Consider the following 21,096-nt stretch of genomic DNA (forward strand, 5'->3'; position numbering starts at 1 on the left):
CATGTCAGACACAGCACTGTTTCTCTGGCATCCAATATGAAAAGCTATTTATGAATTTATGAGTTTATCATGGAAACATCTGTGAGACTGTATATTGAGGTGACTACTTTAGACCATAGTTCAGTGATAACACAACTGTAAATTCAATACGTTTTCAAATGAAAATGGATTAGTGTGGACGTGGTCGTAGACCATCCAATTTCACTCAACAACAAAAAAGGAGATTTTTGCTGCTTGTTTAATTTACATGAAATTAACTAAAGCAACACAATTCTAGAAAATGTTTTGACTTTATTGCTGTCTATCTATATATAAGAGGAGATTTGTTATATTGGTATATAAAGAGTGGCTGTTATGCTGGAGTTTTGGGGGTAACCAATGTGGTGAAGAATGGTGCTTGTGCTTAGTTTGAGAATGCACTTTCACCTTTATGATTAGAGTACTGCTTTGCTCTTTAAGCACCTGCTATTAAATTGTCAGAGCAATGAAATAAAAGTCCTTACTCTTGCTCACCTGAAATGTACTAATTATTAAAAAAATAAATGAAGTTGGACAAATGTAAGAAGATTTATTAAATAACCCTTAGTAAATCAAATTTGATGAACCTAATGTAGTTGAGTTAAAACTGCTAAAGAACAATGATTTAACCCAATCCAACTAAATTATGTTGGATCAACAAAACTGGTTTATTCTAAATGAAATATAATTCATTATATTTAAAAACTTTGTATTAAACTTTGTATAATTCAATTAAGTAAGGGTAATGACACATCCATTTTTCACTTTTATTGTCTTCACGTCCCAGAAAAATATTTTAGGATTATTTGCTGTTTATGAGACTTTTTCTGTTTTGTAATTTCTGTATATTGGTGAATAATTTTTTTTAACTGGCATCCTTCCAGCTTTCCTAAATGGGTACAATTAGATAAGCCAATGTTGATTTTCATTAAATTCTAAAGTACTGAAAAAATAAATCATATAAGATAACATGTGATTGTGCTCAATAATGAGTATCACACATTCCCTACGGAAGCTGTGAACTCAAAGAACATGCATTTAGCTGGATTATCACTGTTAATCTGAGCAGATTTGTGGGTGGGTTTTAATCTCCCTTTTTGAGTTTTGCCATCAGGATTTAGATCAAATTTACTGAAAGTTTTTTTGCATTGACTTTTGTATGTTTGTATGTCATATCCCATCATCACTATATTTCTCTTATTCTCTTTCTCACTACTAACATTTTGTAGACAGACTATTCAATTTCTTTGAACAAGAGAATTTTGGCTGCTTAGCAACCATGCATTCTGATACACACAGGAGGTCCTCCCTATTTCAACAGAAGTTGCTGCCAGGAGGAGGTAATCTTACCACCCACCCACCCAAACCCACACACACACACACACACACACACACACACACACACACACACATACATACATACTTAGTCAGAAGTGTGTAGCTCTGTGACTCATTATTGGCAGAAAAATCTCCAGCAGCCTCAGACCTCATATGGTGCCTTGAACAGTCTATGTCAGTGGGTTGGAAGTAGTCTTGGAGGTTGTGTTTGTGTGTATGCATGTGATGCAATTGTGTGTATGTCACAGAGCAAAAAGAATCACCACTGCTACTGTGTCTGCTGGCACGGAGGGTTCTGGATAAGGGTGAAAAATACATTCCAGGGCTACCTCAGAAAAGTCACTGGCTCACTTGCACACATTACGCACACAGAGACAATTCTGATTGGTTACTGCGGCACGGTTTGGCTGCAGCTGAAGCCAGAGGGGAGGGGTCTCTCTCTCTCTCTCATATACTCTCTCTCTCTTTCTGCTCGAGCTGGAACTGCTCTCTTGCAGTGCTTTTGCTGGAAGAATTGCATTAAACAGGGCGTTTTGTCCAGGACTGGCTTACCTGTGTGTGTTTAATGTGGAAGACTTGCTTTTTGATAAGATGAAATACTTCTTTGGTTCTTTGATATGATTGAAAACACTTAGAAAATAACAACAACAAAAAAAACAAGGTAAGTTGCCTGTGTCGTATTTTAATTATTAATTGCCTAGTTGCATGTAAGAGCCTCTAACTTTTCCCTCTCTGTTTGTGTGAAAGGTTTGTTTTCATGATCTACATAAGCCAAACCTATTCAATTTAAAGTCAGCTGGGGCTTTTTAAAATAATATTTATTTATATTAGGATTAGATTGTAGATATTTACAGGATATATTTTTGGATTATTGAGTTTGTACAGATTGCAGCATTTGTTTCACCTCACATACCACAGTCTTTTGGAATGGTCACACAATAATTAGAGTGTAGTTATGTAAAGTAATGTTGATTTGTTTTTGTTATTTTACATTTGATGCTGGTATAGATACAGTAAGAGTCTTCTTTGAATCTAAATCACTGCAGGACAGTATTAACAATCTTTAACGTAAGTTGTGCAGTGCTGAATCATGTATTTATTAGAGAATTTCCTCTTTCTGGAAGCTCTCCAGGATTTTTTGACAAAACCTGGGTGATCTATTGATCATTCTCTGAGTTTACACACGCCACCATGGCACAACATTGCATGCACTAGGACCAACGATCACAATGCGCTAGACACCATTGCTGCTTTAGAGGGACGTGACTCTGTGAATGTCTATGTGTGTGTGATTTAATAATATTAATTACTGTAACAAGATAAGGATTCTTTGTACTTTTCTAAACCTAAATCTGCACCCAACATGACATCCATTAGCATTAAACACACTTTTACACTTTAATGTCCTATAAATGATGATAGTGCTTTCAATAATGTTCTCAGTCGATAAGATCAGGAGTGAGCTGTATAGAGTTAGTGGATATTCTGGTAACAGAGACACTACAAATGACAAAGCAGACACCTCATCTCTATGGCAACTGTTTAGTTCTGACAGAACTAAACCCAGAGATTTTGTGTTAGACTGCAGTGATTTAGAGCAAAATGTAGTCGGCCTAGAGCTAAAATGCCCAGTTTGGTGTGTTACTGCATCAATGTGTTAATACAAATGGGGTTTTAATACTAGTATTGTAAGTTTGGTCAGTAAAATTAAAAGGGTCACATCATACTTTTTAATCCCTTTTTTTGTTGTTGTTGCCATAAACAGTTATAATTGAGTTTGTATGACAACTGTCCACCCTATCTTTGACCCTTAGATGTATTGGCCATTTGTAGTGCTATTACATTAATCAGTTATATTTTCTTAAACAAAAAGGTTCTCGCAGTGATGCAGTGATCAGAGGTGCATGTTTAAGAGCTCGAGACCGGTCTGTGAGTAAAAACGCACCTGCTTTGGACTCGCGCTGCTCTGTCCACTGAGCCATATCCACCTACAGAGCCATACAGGTGCATTAGCGGATGTTGTGGCTTCGCCTGTATATTTGATGCTGCAAAACTAGATATTTCAGATGCATCGCTAGACTTCAGAATCAGCTGAACCGCAGTTTGAATGCATACCAACCCATATAATGGTGGCTAGTTAAACATTTTAATGCAAACAGGAACTTGACGATAGATTTGATTAAAATGACTGATAAATGCCCCCCATTTGCAAACTAATGCATGCCTTCTCGACTTATTTGCTCTCAGCACCCTCTGGCATCCTTTGAATGCCCACTGTACTCAAATTCTTGTGGTACTCAAATGTCTGTCCGACTCTGACGTCAGAAAGTTGTGGAAGTATAACACGCTATTTTTGCAGCTTTGTTTCAATAACTTTTGGGGATGAAGTTCTGAAAGTTAGAGTATGTTTTTAAAGTCTAATGAAAGAAAAAAAAAGAAAAAATCTGGGTTACTGTGAGGCACTTACAGTGGAAGTAAATGGGGCCAATCTTTAAATGTTAAAATTCTCACTGTTTCAAAAGCATAGTCATAAGGTGTAAACAATATGTATGTTAACATGATTTTAATGTGACAAAATCACTTACTAACCTTTTCTGGGTTATCTGAGTTACCATAGACCTTGTCAGTTCAAACCAGTATGGACATTCTCTGTTGTCCTTTTTCATCAACAAGGCATTTCCGTCCACAGAACTGCCACTCAATTGATGTTTTTTTGTTTTTGGCACCATTCGAAATAATTTATGATGGTATTTGTACAAGTCATCACCTATAAAAGTGGGGGCAGCCTATACATCTAGAAGATTAAATACATATGGTCATACTCTGATTCAGAAATGAACCAGAGCAATACAAGGGAACAGAATGTGACAGAAATGTCCTTAAGTATATGGATAGTAAATTCCATTTTTATTAACATTTTTAACATAAAAGTTTATATATTTTAACATAACATTTTGAATTAAGATTTGATATATTTGATTTGTTAAAAACTCCAAGTTCAATCTTGTTAATTATGTACAGATACTTTTGTATGATGTTCATTTCATTTTATGAGTAGGAGCCAAAATTGTTAGTATTGAGAATGTATTTAAATTATTTGATTTAATTTCAGTTTTTCACATAGTGGGCATCATGCTGTGTGTTTAAATATAGTTAGGAAAATGCCAGTCATTAAAGTAAAAAAAGTCCATTGAAAATCTTTTAAAGGGGGCAAATATTGCTGCTTAATAAAAAGGTAAATTTATGTCACTGGTCATAGTAAATACATTTTGATTTTTTTTATGAATCTTTTTTTTAGCAACCTGGATTTTTATAAAGCAATTGTAAAAGTTGCCAATAATAGTTGCAATTTTAAAGTTGCTGAAGAGATTGTAACAGTTCTAGAACTTTATGTAGAGAGCAAAGAGAAACTGTAGCTAAACAGCATTGTCAATCTGATTTGAGCGTTGTGAATTGAAAACAAGCAAACTGAAAACATTCATCCCCCACACCCACCCCACCTATTTCATTTATATATTATATATATATATATATATATATATATATATATATTATATATTCAGGCTATAAGGACATATTCTTCTTTTCATTTAATAAAAAATCAGCAACTTATTTAAGAGCTTTATCAAATCATGCATGTGATGTATTTAGATGGTTTCAAAGAGTAGAGCTGCCTTTCTCTCTCATGCTGAAATATTTTCATTCTAGGCCATCAGCGTTATATTCCTTGTCAATGGGAATACTCACCTAATTATTAAAAACTGTGTTACAAAATGGCTGCAGTTCCCAAATTATGAATATTAGCCTGGGGAATTATGCAGGTTCTAAATATGAAATGATGTTAAACATGCTGTGCGGTAAGAGCAGTGAGAGTAAGTGCCATTACACTGATAAGTAAACATCTACAATTCAAATGTCTCAGGCCTTGTCCACATTAATACATTTTAATTTGAAAACGCAAATTTTTCTCTCTGTTTTGGCCTTCTGTCCACGAAAACTGAGCTTTTTGAAAATGCACTCCAAAGTTTATACATTTGAAAGCGCTGTTTTCGCATTGTAGTATGGACTGTGAAAACCGATATATCTGAAAATTATGTATTTGTTGTCATGTGACGCAGTCATGTGATCTATCCAACCAAAACAATCAAGATGGTGGCCCATGTTATAGCGGCACTGTTGTACTTGATACTCACTTTGATAGCATTGTTAAAATATAAATATTACTTTGTACAACTATCACATTGCGTTCCTTCAAAGGCGAAGGTAAGTTTACTCGGAACACAAGGACAATTGTGTTTCAGACCGTACATGCAAAGGGGATTTTCTGCATGTGCAGTAACATGATTTAAGCGTTTTCATACATTTCAGTGTGGATGAGTAACTTTTGGAAAACTTTTGAAAATGATAGTGTGGACGGAGACCACTAGAACTATTAGAACTTCCTAAGCTGACGACTGAGCAAAAAAATTATCTTGATTCTGAGATAAACTTGGAGGAGCTTGACGAGGTTATTAAGGCCTTGCCTACAGACAAGGATCCGGGGCCAGATGGTTTTGCCACTGAATATTTTAGATCTTATGCTACAGAACTGGCTCCACTTTTGTTAGAAGTTTATACGGAATCATTAAAGAATGGAAAGCTTCTGCCTACCATGACACAAGCCTGTATCAGTCTGATTCTAAAAAAGGACAAAGATCCAAGTGAATGTAAGAGTTACCGTTCAAATTCCCTGATCCAGCTACACGTAACATTTGTTTTCAAAAATTCTGGCTATCCAATTAAGTGAAGTTATGACATCTCTTATACATATAGATCAGGTGGATTTTATTTGGGTCCGCAGCTCTTTTGATAACTTTAGGCGTTTCATAAATATCATGTGATCAGTGGCAAATGATCAGACTCCGGTCGCGGCCATCTCACTTGATGCCGAAAGGCATTTGATATGGTAGAATGGGATTAGCTTAGATTTTGGAAATATACGGGTTTTGATATACTTTTATTGGATGGATTAAGTTTCTTTATAGACACCCGGTAGCAGCGGTACAAGCAAATTTATTAATTTCAGATTATTTTACTCTGGATTGGGGCACCCGGCTGGGTTGCCATCTTTCCTCATTATTGTCCTGTCTTGCCATGTAACCATTAGCAGCCGCGATAAGAAAGGAGGATTATTTTCCAGGGGTGATGGTGGGAGGTGTGGCGCATATGCTTTTGCATTATGCAGATGATATATTATTATTCGTCTCTGACCCTACTACTGTAGATCTATGCCTTGCCTCCACAGACTTATGAATTCCTTTTCTAAATTCTCAGGATAGAGTTCATTGGTCTAAATCCGAAGCTTTTACTCTGACAGCGTACTGCCCGATAACGGCTTTCCAGCCAGCCCAAACCATTAGCCCAAACAAGGCATTAAGTATTTGGGTATTTTATTCCCAGCACATTTGTCTGATTTATTTAGAGTTCATTTTGAACCTTTAATAAAAAGGTTTTCAAGCAATGTGGGCAGGTGGGCTTCATTACATTTATTGATAATTGGGAAGGTTAATGTTATTAAAATATATTGTATTCCAAAATTCAACTACTTGCTACAGTCACTCCCTATAGATGTCCCCCTCTCTTATTTCAAGCAAATAAGAAGTTTTTATAAGAAGAATTATTTCAACATTAAGTTTTTGCCCCTATTTTGCCATTGCAAAGCCTTTCTATCAAACTAATCTGAGAAGTTATGTTACATTCTTTTATCTCGCATTTACACTCGGTATGGACAAAAGTGTCCAGAGTGTTTAATTCGGACATTTATTTAAATGTTGCCTCAAGCTTATGGCTTAACCCCAAATTATGTATTAATAATTCCCCTTTCTGCTGGTCAGAGTGGATTATGAGGGGTGTTACTACACTCGGTGACCTATATGAGAGTGGAATGTTGAGATCCTTTGAAAATCTGGTTCAACATTTTGTGATTCCCAGATCTCGGGTTTTTAGATATTTACAGCTGCAACACCTGCTCTGTACTGTTTTTGGGAGTATATACACCCCCCTAAATTGGCAGATACTCTGAAAGTGTGGGGGCAGTGGTGGTTCAGTGGTTGAGGCTCAGGGTTACTGACCAGAAGGTCGGGGGTTCAAGCCCCAGCACCACCAAGATGCCATTGTTGGGCCCTTGAGCAAGGCACTTAACTCCAGGTTGCTCTGGGGGGATTGTCCCTGTAATAAGTGCACTGTAAGTCGCTTTGGATAAAAGCGTCTGCCAAATGCATAAATGTAAATGTAAATGGAAGTGGTGATTACTGCTTTTGGAAAAGGTCATGAGGCATCAGTGTATTACTCTCTGCTAATTCAGAGTCTGAGGTACGGACCTTCTACTTCTCAAGAGATTATGGGAGAAAGCTTTAAACTTGGTATTGGAGGAGGGAAAGTGGGCTAGGATTCTAAAAACATCAACAAGTCTGCATCTTGGTAAAGATGCAAAGGTGTGCCTTATGCAATTCAAGATTTTACATTGATTTTATTGGACCTCTCTAGATTGTATAGGCTTGGTCTTAAAGACACACCCACCTGCTGGCAATGCCAATCAGAGGATGGAGACATATCCCATGACTTTTCGGTTGTGTTAAGATCCAGGAATTTTGGATGAAGTTTCAGAGTCTTGTGTGTGATGTATTGGGCACTCGGCTTTCATTTTGCCCCAGACTCTGTATTTTGGGCTATGGGGCAATCATCGATGTTGAGATTAGACACATAAAGAGTTTGGTCCTAGCTAACGTCATGATCACCAGACAGGTTCTTTTAAGGAATTGGAGATCAGCAGGAGTGCCCTAATTTCATGAGTGGTGCTCGGAGATGGGGAGGGTGGTGGCCTTTAAAGAAGGGTTGTTTAGTTCACTAGGAAAATGTAATTTGTTTATGGAGAAATGGGGCAGATACCTAACATTGCTGGATGTGTAATTATTATTATTTATTTATTTAAATCTTTTTAATTTTGTGTGTGTCTATAATCTATAATCTATGTATATACTCTTATGTGACCACTGGGATGTTTGCTCTTGTATATATGTTTTGTAGGAATCAATAAAAATTATTGCAACAACAAAAAAAATAAAACATGCTGTGCAGAAAATTAATCTTATATCCTGTATTATAAAGGTAAGTCAGTGTTTTACATCTGGGAAAAACAAATGTATTGATCACATTGACAAATATATATAGTGACTCTTGGGAAGGTCATGGTGAAACTTTAATCCTTGGCTTTACAAGTGCCACCTCAAATCTTCCTGGCAGAGACACTTGGGCCTTGGTTACTGAGGGGTGTTCTAGAAATCCACTCCATCAGTTCTAGAATATCACATTCATTCTCTGTCTCATTCTGTTAGGACGCATTAGGAAGGAAGGTCCCCTCGCTTTTCTTTTCACCCAAAGGGCCAGAGGGCAGACAGGTAAAAAAGGGTTGATAGCAGTCATTGCTGTTAGAACATTGTCATGATATTGTTATTAAAAAATAATTAGCAGAAACTCTCATGAATTTGATGTTTTGGAAATGTTTTTTGATTTTAAGGAAAAAATGTGTGTAATTTTTTCTGTAATTTCTGTAGCACCAAAAAGAATTGCAGAAATGCTTACTGTTTTCAAACAAGTTTCAAACACTTTCCCATCTGCCTTTGCTCAATACAACAGGTACTTCCACTCCAAACTAATGCCAATGTTCATAGATTGCAAACTGGTACAAATAGTGGTGCAAAAATCACTTAAATTGCCACTGTTTGCTTAAAAAAATGGTAGTTATAGTAAACCTGTTGGGATAGTATTGGCTTGTAGCTTTGTATCTATAGTCAGAAGTGTGATTTATGATCTTTCTTTCCCTGTGTGATATCCGCTCAGAGTTTATTTCAGCTGACAGGCATGCAAGAGAGCATAGCAGGCCTGGCTCGCTCCTCTCATGAACAAATGTGTTGCGTGTGTGTGTATATGTGTCCACGTCAGAGAGTGTAGAGGAATGTGGCATGTCTTGGAACCTCATTTTACTAACCCATGCAATTGATTAATTCACTCTTACTTCTTATCCCGCCCTGGGGGTTTGTAGGACTGACCCTAACACAGACGGAATCAAAGCTACAGCACAGGCTCTCTCTCTCTCTCTCTCTCTCCCTCTCTGGGTATACAGATATGTTAGAACAAGTGTAATTATCAATCCCAGAAAATGATAGTGGCCTCAGACAACCCATGTTACACAGAGCGACATAAAGGCCAGGAAGTTCATGTAAGCAGGAATTGTTTCATAATACAGTAATTACTGAATTTACAGTGATATACAGTACTATTGGTTGTTACTAGCACTTTAAATGTACTTTTATAAAAATAAAAATATGTGACTTGTGTTTTTTTATTATTGTTCATCAGCTGCTATTAAGGTTCTATGTGGGTGCTAGGATCTTGTGCTCCTAAGTGATATATGAGCTTGTGCTGTCAAAGCCCTGTCTCAACAACAGTAGCTGCATCTGTAACAGAGGCAGATTTTTGCAGTCAAATGGCACCAGGAAATTGAAAAGAGAAGGATTGTTCATCTTGCCTACAAACTTATAAAAACTTTAACCTGTTATAACCTACCCATAATCCCACTATACATTCACTCAGTACCTGGAAAATAGCCTCACTGATAATGTTGAGAGGGTTGAAATGGTGTTGTATTTGCAGTGCCAGTGGAAATGGCACTGGCATATTTTGCCACCCACTCGTCCTCCCCTGACAGGTTGATATTACACTGTTCTTTGTATTAAAAGATGACTTAAAGATGTTGGTGGATGAAAGGTTTCTGTGAGCAGAACAACCAGATTCTTGGTCAGGACCATTAGGCATTTGTCTGGAAACACAAGGCCTCTATTGTGGCTGTAACTGTATTGTGCCTTGTGTGAGAAAAAAAATGCCTTGAATATCAAAATAAAAGCCTTCTCCCATTAGCTTCTATCTGACCCACATAATCACCCACATTTGATTGAGAAGTGTGACTCTGACCTAATGCAGACTTCATTGTGAATGTGTACTATAATTTGAATGCATACTGTAAATCATGAATTAATTTACAGAGATATTTCCATGCAGGCAGCTTTAAGCTTTTCCAGTCTACAAGCTGAAACTAGGCTAAACAACAGATTAATGGAATACCTCTTCACTTCACTTCAGAGAGATAGTGAAATGCAGCAGCATACAGTAATAGTGACTGCACCAATTAGTTTGATAATTAAGCTTATAATTAAATAATAATTATTCTTTTTATTTGCTTTTTTTCATAGATTATCTTTTTTTAAGCATAACAATGGTTATAAAGCAAGTCTCAAATCTTATCCATCAAGTCTCAAGTGCAGTCAAGGAAGTCAAGTCGATTCAAGCCACAGTACTAAAATAAAGAGGTTAATTTTTTTTATAAATATTTATTTTTGCTCTTAAAATATTAATTTATATACATATCTTACTACATACAACCATAATTTTAATTACTTTAAGCCATCGATCGATTTCTTACCTTCACATTTAAAAGATTTCATGAGGATAGCTACTTGTGATAGGTCGGCAAAAAGATACCGGTCGACATGTCTGGATGGATGTTTTGCGGGCCCTTTAAATATAGTTCATAAAACGAAGCATTCCGAACGAATGTTGCCGCCTTTTTCAACTACGTCAGAGCGTCAACGAATCTTCGATAGCGTTGTTGGCAGGGCGGCCAGAACGAATTTTTACGCTCACGCCTTCTCTGGTCTGAACCACTGATCTATATATATCAGTGGTCTGAACCCAAGGTAAGTATGGCAAGCCTGCCATAAGGTAAGTGGCGCTGATGCTACAGCAGACATATAGCTGTTACCCTGGTAACGCCTGTACACAAAGCAGCCCCGCGCTTATTAACAATACTTTATTTGGCATACGGAGGTAAGATGAAAAGAAAATGCCATCGAAACTTTTCTGAAGACAGCCAGTTTCCTTCAGAGATACATTTATTTAAAATAGTCCTAAAGGTGCTGCATTCAAGGGCTTTAGTTAAAGTCTTCAGAAGTAATGATCACCATGAAAGCACTTGGATTTGAGTAATTCTGTGTATTTTATACTACGTGTAACGTTTAAAAAGTGTTATGTTTTTATAATGTCAACAAATGGTTATGGTATATTGTTGACTGTTGAGAAAAGGCCCACACATTTAGAGGCAATGTCGGGTAATTTCAAATTTTTCGCGAGATTAATCGTGAATCATTTTAATTGTCTGACAACCCTCAAACATTTTAACAGTAATTTTACATATTAATCTTTATTAATTCATTAATTAAACTATTTAACTTCACTTGTGGTTTTTGAAATGTCTGATGAAATTCGAGGTTGTGGTGGTTGTATCTGATATTTTTGCATTGTATATTGTGCATCTGGCAAATCTTTTTTATTTACACGGTCTAATGCGAAATCTTTATATCCAAAGGAGATTATTTTGGGAACTCGACGATCATCTGTCATTTTGGCGCGTTGTGAGCTCAGCGTTAACTGCACATCTGCAGATCAGTGGTTCTGGCAGGCTTACATTTTTGCACATTAATTAATTGATGTCGCAATATTTTTTTAAACGCATTTCATTACTGTTTATAATAAGTTATTGAAAATAACAATAATAAAAAACATTCAAGTCATTGTCGAGTTCAAGTCATTGTCTTTCTATCGTATGCAACATTATTAGAATTTTTTTTTTGCACTGCTCTTTTTTTCCATACAAAAATGAAAATGAATGGTTACTAAGGTTTTCGGTTCATAACATTTTTCTTAACATCTTCTTTGATGTTCAATGGAAAAAAGAAAGTAATTTAGGTTTGGAACAATGTGAGGATGTCACTTTTGACTGAATTTAAAATGTTGGGTGAACTATCCCTTTAAGAAAAAGTAAACACACAATTTCAAAAACAAGACTGTACTGAGACTCAACACTACTTAAATATACAAGCTAAGCGAGCCCAATAAAATATGTAGAGTTTGGTCTTTAATGCAAGTTGAACATTACAGAAGCAACATTAAATAATTTTGTTCTATTTTATTGCCCTTCTCTCCTCTGACTCTCCTTATAATGAGTAGGAGTCATTATGGGAACAAGAGGAGTTGCCAGTAGGGAGCAGTAGTGCTCCATCTTACACAGCTGGCATGGCTTTCCAATATAAAATATTTTCAATAGTAACATGGCTTATTTCTTCGCATCTAGATTTGTTTACTTTTGAGTTAAGTTAAAATTCCATATTTTCATAAGTTCGTAAGTTCAACATTACCGTTGGGTTTGCGTCTTCGGATCTGAACTCAGGTCTCTATGTGTTTGTAATAGGCTGTATAATAAATAAATAACACAGTACACATCAGGACTATATCAATTGAAATTAACATGCTGTTGTCTTCTTTTGTTCCCTAGAATCATTAAAGGAGTGCCAGCAAAATCATGGACACCATCCTCTGAATGTGAAAAGGGATAGATTCTCTCCATCATAACGACTGAAGGGATGATAAACACCTTCTCTTATCTCTTTCTCTACACACTGGACTGTCCATTAGTACTGTATTGGTTTTAGCTATAGGGGGTATGGCTGTATGATTGCATCTCAATCTCTTTTTGCATTTCTGCATGTTTCATGGAGTCAGTCGTAGACAAGTCTGAGCTTCCACCCCCTACAATTCCCAACACGCCCTCTCAAGGATCTCAGCATGGAATGCATCTCTTGTTACACAGTGGTGACCAGAAGAACAATGCTTTCACCTCCGAGTCCTCTTTGTCTTCATCATCAACTATGTTCCCATATTATAGAGGTGAAGCATCACCAGACTCCATGCGTAGCTTGAGTAGTCTGAGCAGTGCCAGAACAGACAGTCCTCTGGATGTGGACATGCCAGAGGTTGAGATAGGTAAAACTTTGGGCAACAGTTACGATTCAGGCATACAGAGCCCAGACTTGAGGCCAGACTACAGTGAATCCAATGACAATGACAACTCTGTATCTGTCTATCTGGATGCCAATGAAGACTGTTGGAGTGACAATGATAATCATGATATCACATTGATGGTAACACAGACGGCTGGACTAAATGACAACAGAGATGATGCCTCCTTGTGCTCTTCAGAACATGTTGATGATGATGACCTTGAAGAAGATGAGGAAGAAGACTCTTTTCTTTCTTTAGTGTCAGTAGATTTGGTGTTGAAGAGCCAGATTGGTGTTTCTGCACTGGCCTCTACCAGCTCTGAGTCGGACCCGCTAAACAAAACTTTACCAGACATATCTCAAGACCAACCAGTGGAAGACCATTCGAAGAGTTCCAACAGAGTGTCTGATCTGACTATGGTCAAGGACCCCCAGAGGAATGTGGTCCAAGAGAATGGAGAACTCTCTGATGATTTGTGTCCAGACACTCAAGCTAATGAGATAATCCTGAATGAGACAGTGGTTATCTTTGAAGATTCAGAGGGTAATATAACAGGCACCAGAAACATACTGGTCTCATCTGTCTCTAAAGTGGACAACCAGCCAAAGACCACAGCAAAAAAGACCAAAGCTTTGGCAGGACATACTCTCACCAAGCCACCTGCAAGGGCTGCTCTGACCAAAGGCACAAAGCCTGAGGTGAAGATGTTTCCCAGGCCAGACCTTAAGAACGTGAAGGCCAAGATCATTTCCAGGGCTGTCTCTGCAACAAGATCTGCCAGTCCCACCAAAACAAACTCTAATCTTGGTCAGTCAGCTTCAGGCAATGGGAATAAGCTTCCTCTAACAGCAAACCATGCAACCAGTAGGAGAGTGGAAGATAAAGCTATAGGGAAAAGAAGCAGATCATCTTCGAGCCATGCAAGGGAACCAAAGAGCTCTGACTGTCGAGATTCAGACCCTAAACTCAAATTAACCTGTCTGCCGCCGGATAGGAAAAAGGCACTTATCATTGAATCGTCTGTGAATCATACGGAAGATGCAGAGGTTGTCAACAATGGCAATCAGGGGAAGGGTGTGATCACTTTATCCTTGCCAACACAAGGAGAAGAAACAATAATAAAAGCAGAATCTCCTCCCTCAACCACCAATCTCAGAGATGAAGAAAAGTCTCAATTTATGAAAGAAAGAGAGCAAGAAACCTCTAAAGGCACCAGCAAAGTAAGTCTTTCAGTTCTGCTTGTATTAATAATGTAGAATTGCTCCTACAGTTTCACTAATGATTGAATTGCTTATTTTTGGATGTTAGGGGAGACCAGGGCTAGTTGTCAAAAAGGGAAGGACTATATCTCAGTAACTATAAAGTTTTTGTTTCAAAAGTCCAATTACACAAATATGTGTTTTCTCTAGAAGTGGTTTTGTATGGTGAGTTAAAACACCCTAGTTAATTTTGTGAATTCTATCCTCTAAACTAATATTGCAATATCATCGTAATATAATTTTGCTGTAGCTCTTGGCTAAACCAGTGAACACAAAGCCACATTGGCATTCAGTCAGTGGTCATTTATATAATAGTGGTAGGTTTTGACCAAAGGTTTGAACTATGTTTTCATGACAAGGGTATATTTAATTTATTGGTGCAAGTTGTCTCATATGTTTTAGATGTCATACATTTATACAATTGATAAATTACAATATTTGTTTGCCAAAACAATGGTTTGATATTTTTGTATGTTACCATTCCATTTAGTTGTTTCATGAATTGTTATGTGCTTCATAATTGTTTAGATTTTGCTGATACCCTATAATGTTCACACGAAACCTACACCACTGATTGAATTACAGCTTCCAATGTGACAACTTACCCCACTATTGAACTTGTGTTCAATAAACTGAATCTTTTTTTTTCCCATGTGCAATTAGGTTGGAAATGTTCAATATTTTTTTGCAGCCAAGAATTGAATGAATGTGGCTACATAAAAGTTGATTTTTTTTTTAAATAAAAGAGGAAATTGTGTGACAACTAGCCCTAGCCTCCCTATATATGTAGGACATACTCTCAGAAAGGCTTTTGCAATTTTAGGAAACTTCAAACTTTAGCATATAGCAGAAAGGTTGTCAAACATTACATTAGACATTCTGTTGACCCATCTCTGGCTTTGTCTGGTACATTAAGCGAAATAATTGGATGCACAGAAAGAGCTGATTGAGACCTCAGCTGATTGAAACTTGTTGAGTTGTACTCACTAGAGTTTATCACGGCTCCGGTGAGTTTATCAGTTTATTCTGTGCGTTTTGTTATTTTCTCTCCCTCATGTCTCGCAGGTGATGCATGATCAGTGTTTCCATGTGAACATTGATTGTTCCCAGGGGAACGCTGATCATGACTCTAATTAGCATGCTAGCAACACCTGGTTCTCCTCTAATTCACTCCCTACTTAAACCCTTCATGTTCTCAGTATCCTTGCTAGATTGTTGTTTGATGTGAAGTAACCTCACTCTCTATGCCTAGTTTGTCCTGTCTCATGTATCTGGAATGGTTGCCCATCTCTGCCCACATGTTGAGAGTGTGGTTACCTTCCAGCTTGCTGTACGCTTGTTCTCTGCGCTCACGAATCTTCAACGGAATATTCCTCGTCTCTGCCCATGTGTCAAGAAAGCGATTGCCTTCCAATCTCCTCATCGAACCGGGCTCTGGAGATGATGGCGTTGCAGCTCGCTAAGCTCACCTTTGTTGATCAGCAACTCTGCCTACCTCCCGATGCTGGTTCCTCTCAGGAAGCACCCTCATTGGCTGTGGCAGTTCCCCACATTTCTGGGCTTTCAGAGGCTCATATCCCTCCTCGAACCCCATATTCAGGTGAGGCGGTTCCTGTAGCACATTCCTTTCACAATGTTCCCTGTTATTCATGTTACAGCCCTCTGCTTTCCATCTGAGACTATGGAGTTGCCGTGTGTGATCACATTCCTTAAAAGAAGGGCCGGTGAATAGGGGACTGCCATTTGGGACAACAGACATCCTTGTTGCGCCTCTTTTCACACTTTCTCCACAGAGCGCTGCCTATTTTTTGATCACTCGGCTCAAGGTCGGGAGGCGGCAAGAGTCTTATCCTGACTGTCTCAAGGAGATTGACGAGTCTCAGATTATGCTATCGAGTTTCGCACCCTGGCTTCTTCTTGTGAGTGGAACAACCATGCCAAATGGGACTGGTTTCTGTATGGGCTTTCCGAAAATCCGAGTCGATCAATGCCTGGCCGTTTGTGAATCCGCTCGCCACCTCCTCGGATGGCTGGCCATTACCGCCATTCCAATACTTCGGCCAGGTCACCAGAATCAAAGCACCCTGACATTGTACTCTTCTCCTGGCCTGGCTGTAGCATGGATCTACATGTCACACTGTCTCAGCCCTGGTGGATTCTGGAGCCAAAGGGAACTTTTTGGACATTGACTTGGCTTCCAAATGGCGGCTACCATGGTCCAGTTGGATGAACATATCACCGCCCACACCCTCAATGGCACGCCCTTGTCTGTCATTACCCAGTCCATCAAGCCAGTCTGGTCTCACTTTCATCTCCGGTAATCATACGGAGCAGTTTTCCTTTTACCTGATCCAATCTCCATCGGCACCGGTAGTGCTGGGACATCCTTGGTTGGTAACGCACAACCCTCACATAGACTGGTCAACAAGACTGTTCAGCCTGTCCCACGCCATGACCCTTTCTCCTCATCACCCATACAACTGTGTGATTGAATTGCTTCCTGGCATCTCGCCTCCTCGGGGATGGCTGTATTTGCTCTCAGCTCCTGAGAAGGAGGCCATGAACAGGTATATCAATGATTCTCTGGCAGCCGGTCTCATCCACCCTTCATCTTTGCCGGCAGGGGTGGGGTTCTTCATGGAGAAGATGGATTGTTCGCGATTGATAGACCCTGTATAGCTTATCGGGGGCTGAATGACATCACAGTGAAGAATCACTATCCTTTACTATTGATGTCCTCAGCTTTTGAACTCTTGCAGGGAGCGTCCGCCTTTACGAAGTTGGACCTATGCAATACTTATCACCTTGTCCGAATTAGGAAGGGCGATGAGTGGAAGGTGGCTGTGGCATGGTGGAGGGCGGGGCCGGGCCATGATTCTGCACATCCGGCCCCTAATCAGGCTGATCAAGCCCGAGAGGGATAAAGGCGACCAGAGATGGCAGTTCGAGAGAAAGTGAGAGTTACAAGCAGCTGCCCGGTATGTGTTTGTCTCTTTGTTCAAGTTTGTTTTTAAACTATTATTCATATTGTTAAGCCGGTTCTCACCTCCTCCTTTCCATTGAACTTCATTACACTGGTACCTCAACCCGGGAAGGAGGAGGGATGCACCTTAGTAGAGTCCTCGCTACTACCATCCACTCCATCGGAGCAGCCATGGCCATCCGCCGGGGGACAGATGAGCCAACCGCGAGGGGAGGAAGGGCTCCTAACCGACCGCCTGGACCGGTCAAGGCTGCTGCCAGTGGCGGAGGAGACCCCTACCAGCTGCTAAAATACGGCGGGTCAGAGGACCGCCGACCACGAGTTGGAGGGGCTCCTGGCCATCCGCCTTGAATGGGAGAACCACTGCCAGGGGTGGGATTCTGTCCACCGAAAACGCGGCAGGGCGTTTTGTCCACCGTGGGCCGGAGGACTGCCTCCGATCTGCCCAGGGAGGCACGGCTGTTGTCCACTAGAGGGTGGAGGACTGGCCGAGGACCAGGCTAAGGCGTATTGGAGTAAATTATAAATAATAATAAAAACTTCTCTCTCTCTCTCTCCCGCTGCCGCTCCGCGTTGGCCTTTCAATCGCTTTTTTAAATATTAATATTGTTTAAGTTTTTATGTTATTGTTGTTGTTTCCCTCCCCTTGTCCCCTCCCAGAGCCAGGAAGGCGGGGATGAGCACACACCCCCCCACAGAAAAGAGGGGGGGTGTATATCATGCCGGGGGCACCCCGGCCTGAGAGAACAAGAGAGGAATGGCAGGTCAGAGGACCGGGCCATGATTCTGCACACCCGGCCTCTAATCAGGCTGATCAAGCCTGAGAGGGATTAAGGTGACCGGAGACAGCAGTTTGAGAGAGAGAGAGAGAGAGTTATGGGCAGCTGCCCAGCATGTGTTTGTCTTTTTGTTTAAGTTAATCATTAAACTATTATTTATATTGTTAAGCCGGTTCTCGCCTCCTCCTTTCCAGTGAACTGCGTTACAATGGCCTTTAACACCCATGGGGGCACTTTGAATATTTGGTTATGCCTTTTGGTCAGCGCCCCCGCCGTCTTCCAAGGGCTCGTAAATGACGTGCTTAGAGACATGGTTGATTATTTTTTTTATCCAGGACCATGTTCAGCATGTTAGGGAGGTGCTTAATTGACTACTAGAAAATTGGCTGTTTGTCAGGGAAGGAAGGTGGAGGCTAAAATCCTTGCTGCGCTACGAAACACCACGCCCCCTGCCTGCCCAGAGGGTCGGTTATTTGTTCCGCGATCATTTCGGACGCACGTTCATCCAGGGGTGACTCGAAACCCAGATGTACATTGTGAATGTTGATCATGCCACTAATCATCATGGTAACAACACCAGTTTCTCCTTTAATTCACTCCATACTTAAACCCTTTGTGTTCTCAGTATCATTGCTAGATTGTTGTTTGATGTGAAGTAACTTACCTCACTCTCTCTGCCTTGTTGGTCCTGTCTCATTTATCTGTTTGGTTGCCCGTCTCTGCCTGCATGTCGGGAGTGAGGTTACCTTCCAGCTTGCTGTACGCTTGTTCTCTACACTCACAAATCTTCAACGTAGGATTTCTCATCTCAGCCCGCTTGTCGGGAAAGCGATTGCCTTCCAATCTGCTGGCCATTGTTCTCTACACCTCACTACGCTTCTATGGAGGATTCCAACGAATCTGCTCCTGACTTCCACAATACACACACACTCGTCTACTCCTTCCCTCAACAGCAGCCGGTGCCAGGATCACAGTTAAAGTCATAATTTTTTGTTAATAAATCCTTTTAAATGTTCCTCTGCTCTTGGGTCTCTTTGTATCGCTCTCTGACATCTTTATTAACGTGTGCTGTTTTTGCACCTGTTTGATATCAGTAGTATGTGATCCTTTTGGGGTTAAATATCTGGTAATTTGCATTTCCACTTTCTAGTGAAGTCTTTCTAGCTTTTTGTATATCCTAATCTTTTTAAGTATGATGTTTTTAAACACTTTAAACACTTAAACAGTACCTTCCATAACCTCATCTCATATCTACAACAACAGTTAGGTGTATGATTTAGGCCCAGGTTTAACATGATCAGACAGCTTTTACAAGCTGTTTGTGTTGTTTATGTGCATGCAGCTATGTCAATAGACAAAAGCTAAATGAATACTGAAATTGATTAAAAAGTCATTTAAATGAACAGATTGATAGCAGCTGTGTAATTCCATGCCAATCCTCTCTTTCTAAATGAGGAGAAATGATTCAACTGGTCCAGCTCTTTGTGTCATCACATGACTATGTTGTTATTCAGGCTTAAATATGTTATTAAGTTGGGTCCAACCAAATGCCAAGAACAAATGCAAATCTCCAAAAAGTTGTGATTAGGGAAGGACACATATGCTCATTTGCCCATCAACATCTTGTTTCTTGTATCTTTTTTATTTTTTTGGTCTTACTGGGAGCGCTTATGCAATTTTACATAAGTGCTTTCCCATGTTTCTGTTTTACTCTCGTTTTTAAGAAATGTCCAAGAGCCCAAGTTCAAGTTCCTTCCTTCCGTCCTCATTCTTCAGTATTTTTACATTTGATTTTTTTCTGCTTTTCAATGGAAAAGATTTGTTGTCTTGTTTTCCAGTAAAATATCTAACATCCTTGGAGTTGAATCAGTCGGCCCATTCTCCTCTGACCTCTAGCATCAACAAGGCATTTTCGCCCACAGGACTGCCGCATACTGGATGTTTTTCCCTTTTCACACCATTCTTTGTAAACCCTAGAAATGGTTGTGCGTGAAAATCCCAGTAACTGAGCAGATTGTGAAATACTCAGACCAGCCCGTCTGGCACCAAAAACCATGCCACGCTCAAAATGGCTTAAATCACCTTTCTTTCCCATTCTGACATTCAGTTTGGAGTTCAGGAGATTGTCTTGACCAGGACCACACCCCTAAATGCATTGAAGCAACTGCCATGTGATTGGTTGATTAGATAATTGCATTAATGAGAAATTGAACAGGTGTTCCTAATAATCCTTTAGGTGAGTGTATATATATATATATATATATATATATATATATATATATATATATATATATATATATATATATATATATTGTGAATACTTTCCGGATGCACTGTATAGGGCCCTATTTTAAGACTGCTAAGTGCAGTACTATGCAATATATGTGCAAAGTCAGTGGGCATGGCCATGAAATTTTGGTATTTTTATCTAAGTATGCACTAATTCTAGGTGCAATTGTGTTGGCCAAAATTGCCCACACAAAGCACTAATTGGCTGGGTCAAGTGCAATTTAATTCTAAGGTTCGTCTCCTGTTATTGCACTGCCAGCATCCCATTTTTTAGTCCATTCCTGTTATGCACCAGCGATATAAACAAAGACAGCACATTCATGTGCACATTCAAGAAGTTGGTAGTGTAAATGGACTGTATGCAATGAATTAGAAGAAGAATAGAAATATGGACTTGCGTTGTTTGTAAATTAAATGCGTCTTTGTTGAATGTCTGGTTTATTTCTAGTGACACGTTCCTTTTATACATAAAGAAATGCGGCTCTTGTCAGCACTTGAA

At 39.3% G+C, this 21,096-nt stretch overlaps 1 protein-coding gene across 1 annotated transcript in view; it reads left to right on the top strand.

Moving 5' to 3' along the window:
• Positions 1 to 1,848: 1,848 nt before the first annotated feature.
• Positions 1,849 to 21,096, top strand: part of LOC127651751 (microtubule-associated tumor suppressor 1 homolog) — a 63,432-nt gene continuing 44,184 nt past the window's right edge. Inside the window, exons 1-2 of the mRNA XM_052137746.1 lie at positions 1,849 to 2,017; positions 12,782 to 14,507. Coding sequence (XP_051993706.1) covers positions 12,999 to 14,507 — 1,509 coding nt within the window. The 5' untranslated portion in view covers positions 1,849 to 2,017; positions 12,782 to 12,998. The remainder of the gene's footprint in view (positions 2,018 to 12,781; positions 14,508 to 21,096) is intronic.

The sequence above is a fragment of the Xyrauchen texanus genome, chromosome 11 (genome assembly GCF_025860055.1).
Source record: "Xyrauchen texanus isolate HMW12.3.18 chromosome 11, RBS_HiC_50CHRs, whole genome shotgun sequence".
NCBI lineage: Eukaryota > Metazoa > Chordata > Actinopteri > Cypriniformes > Catostomidae > Xyrauchen > Xyrauchen texanus.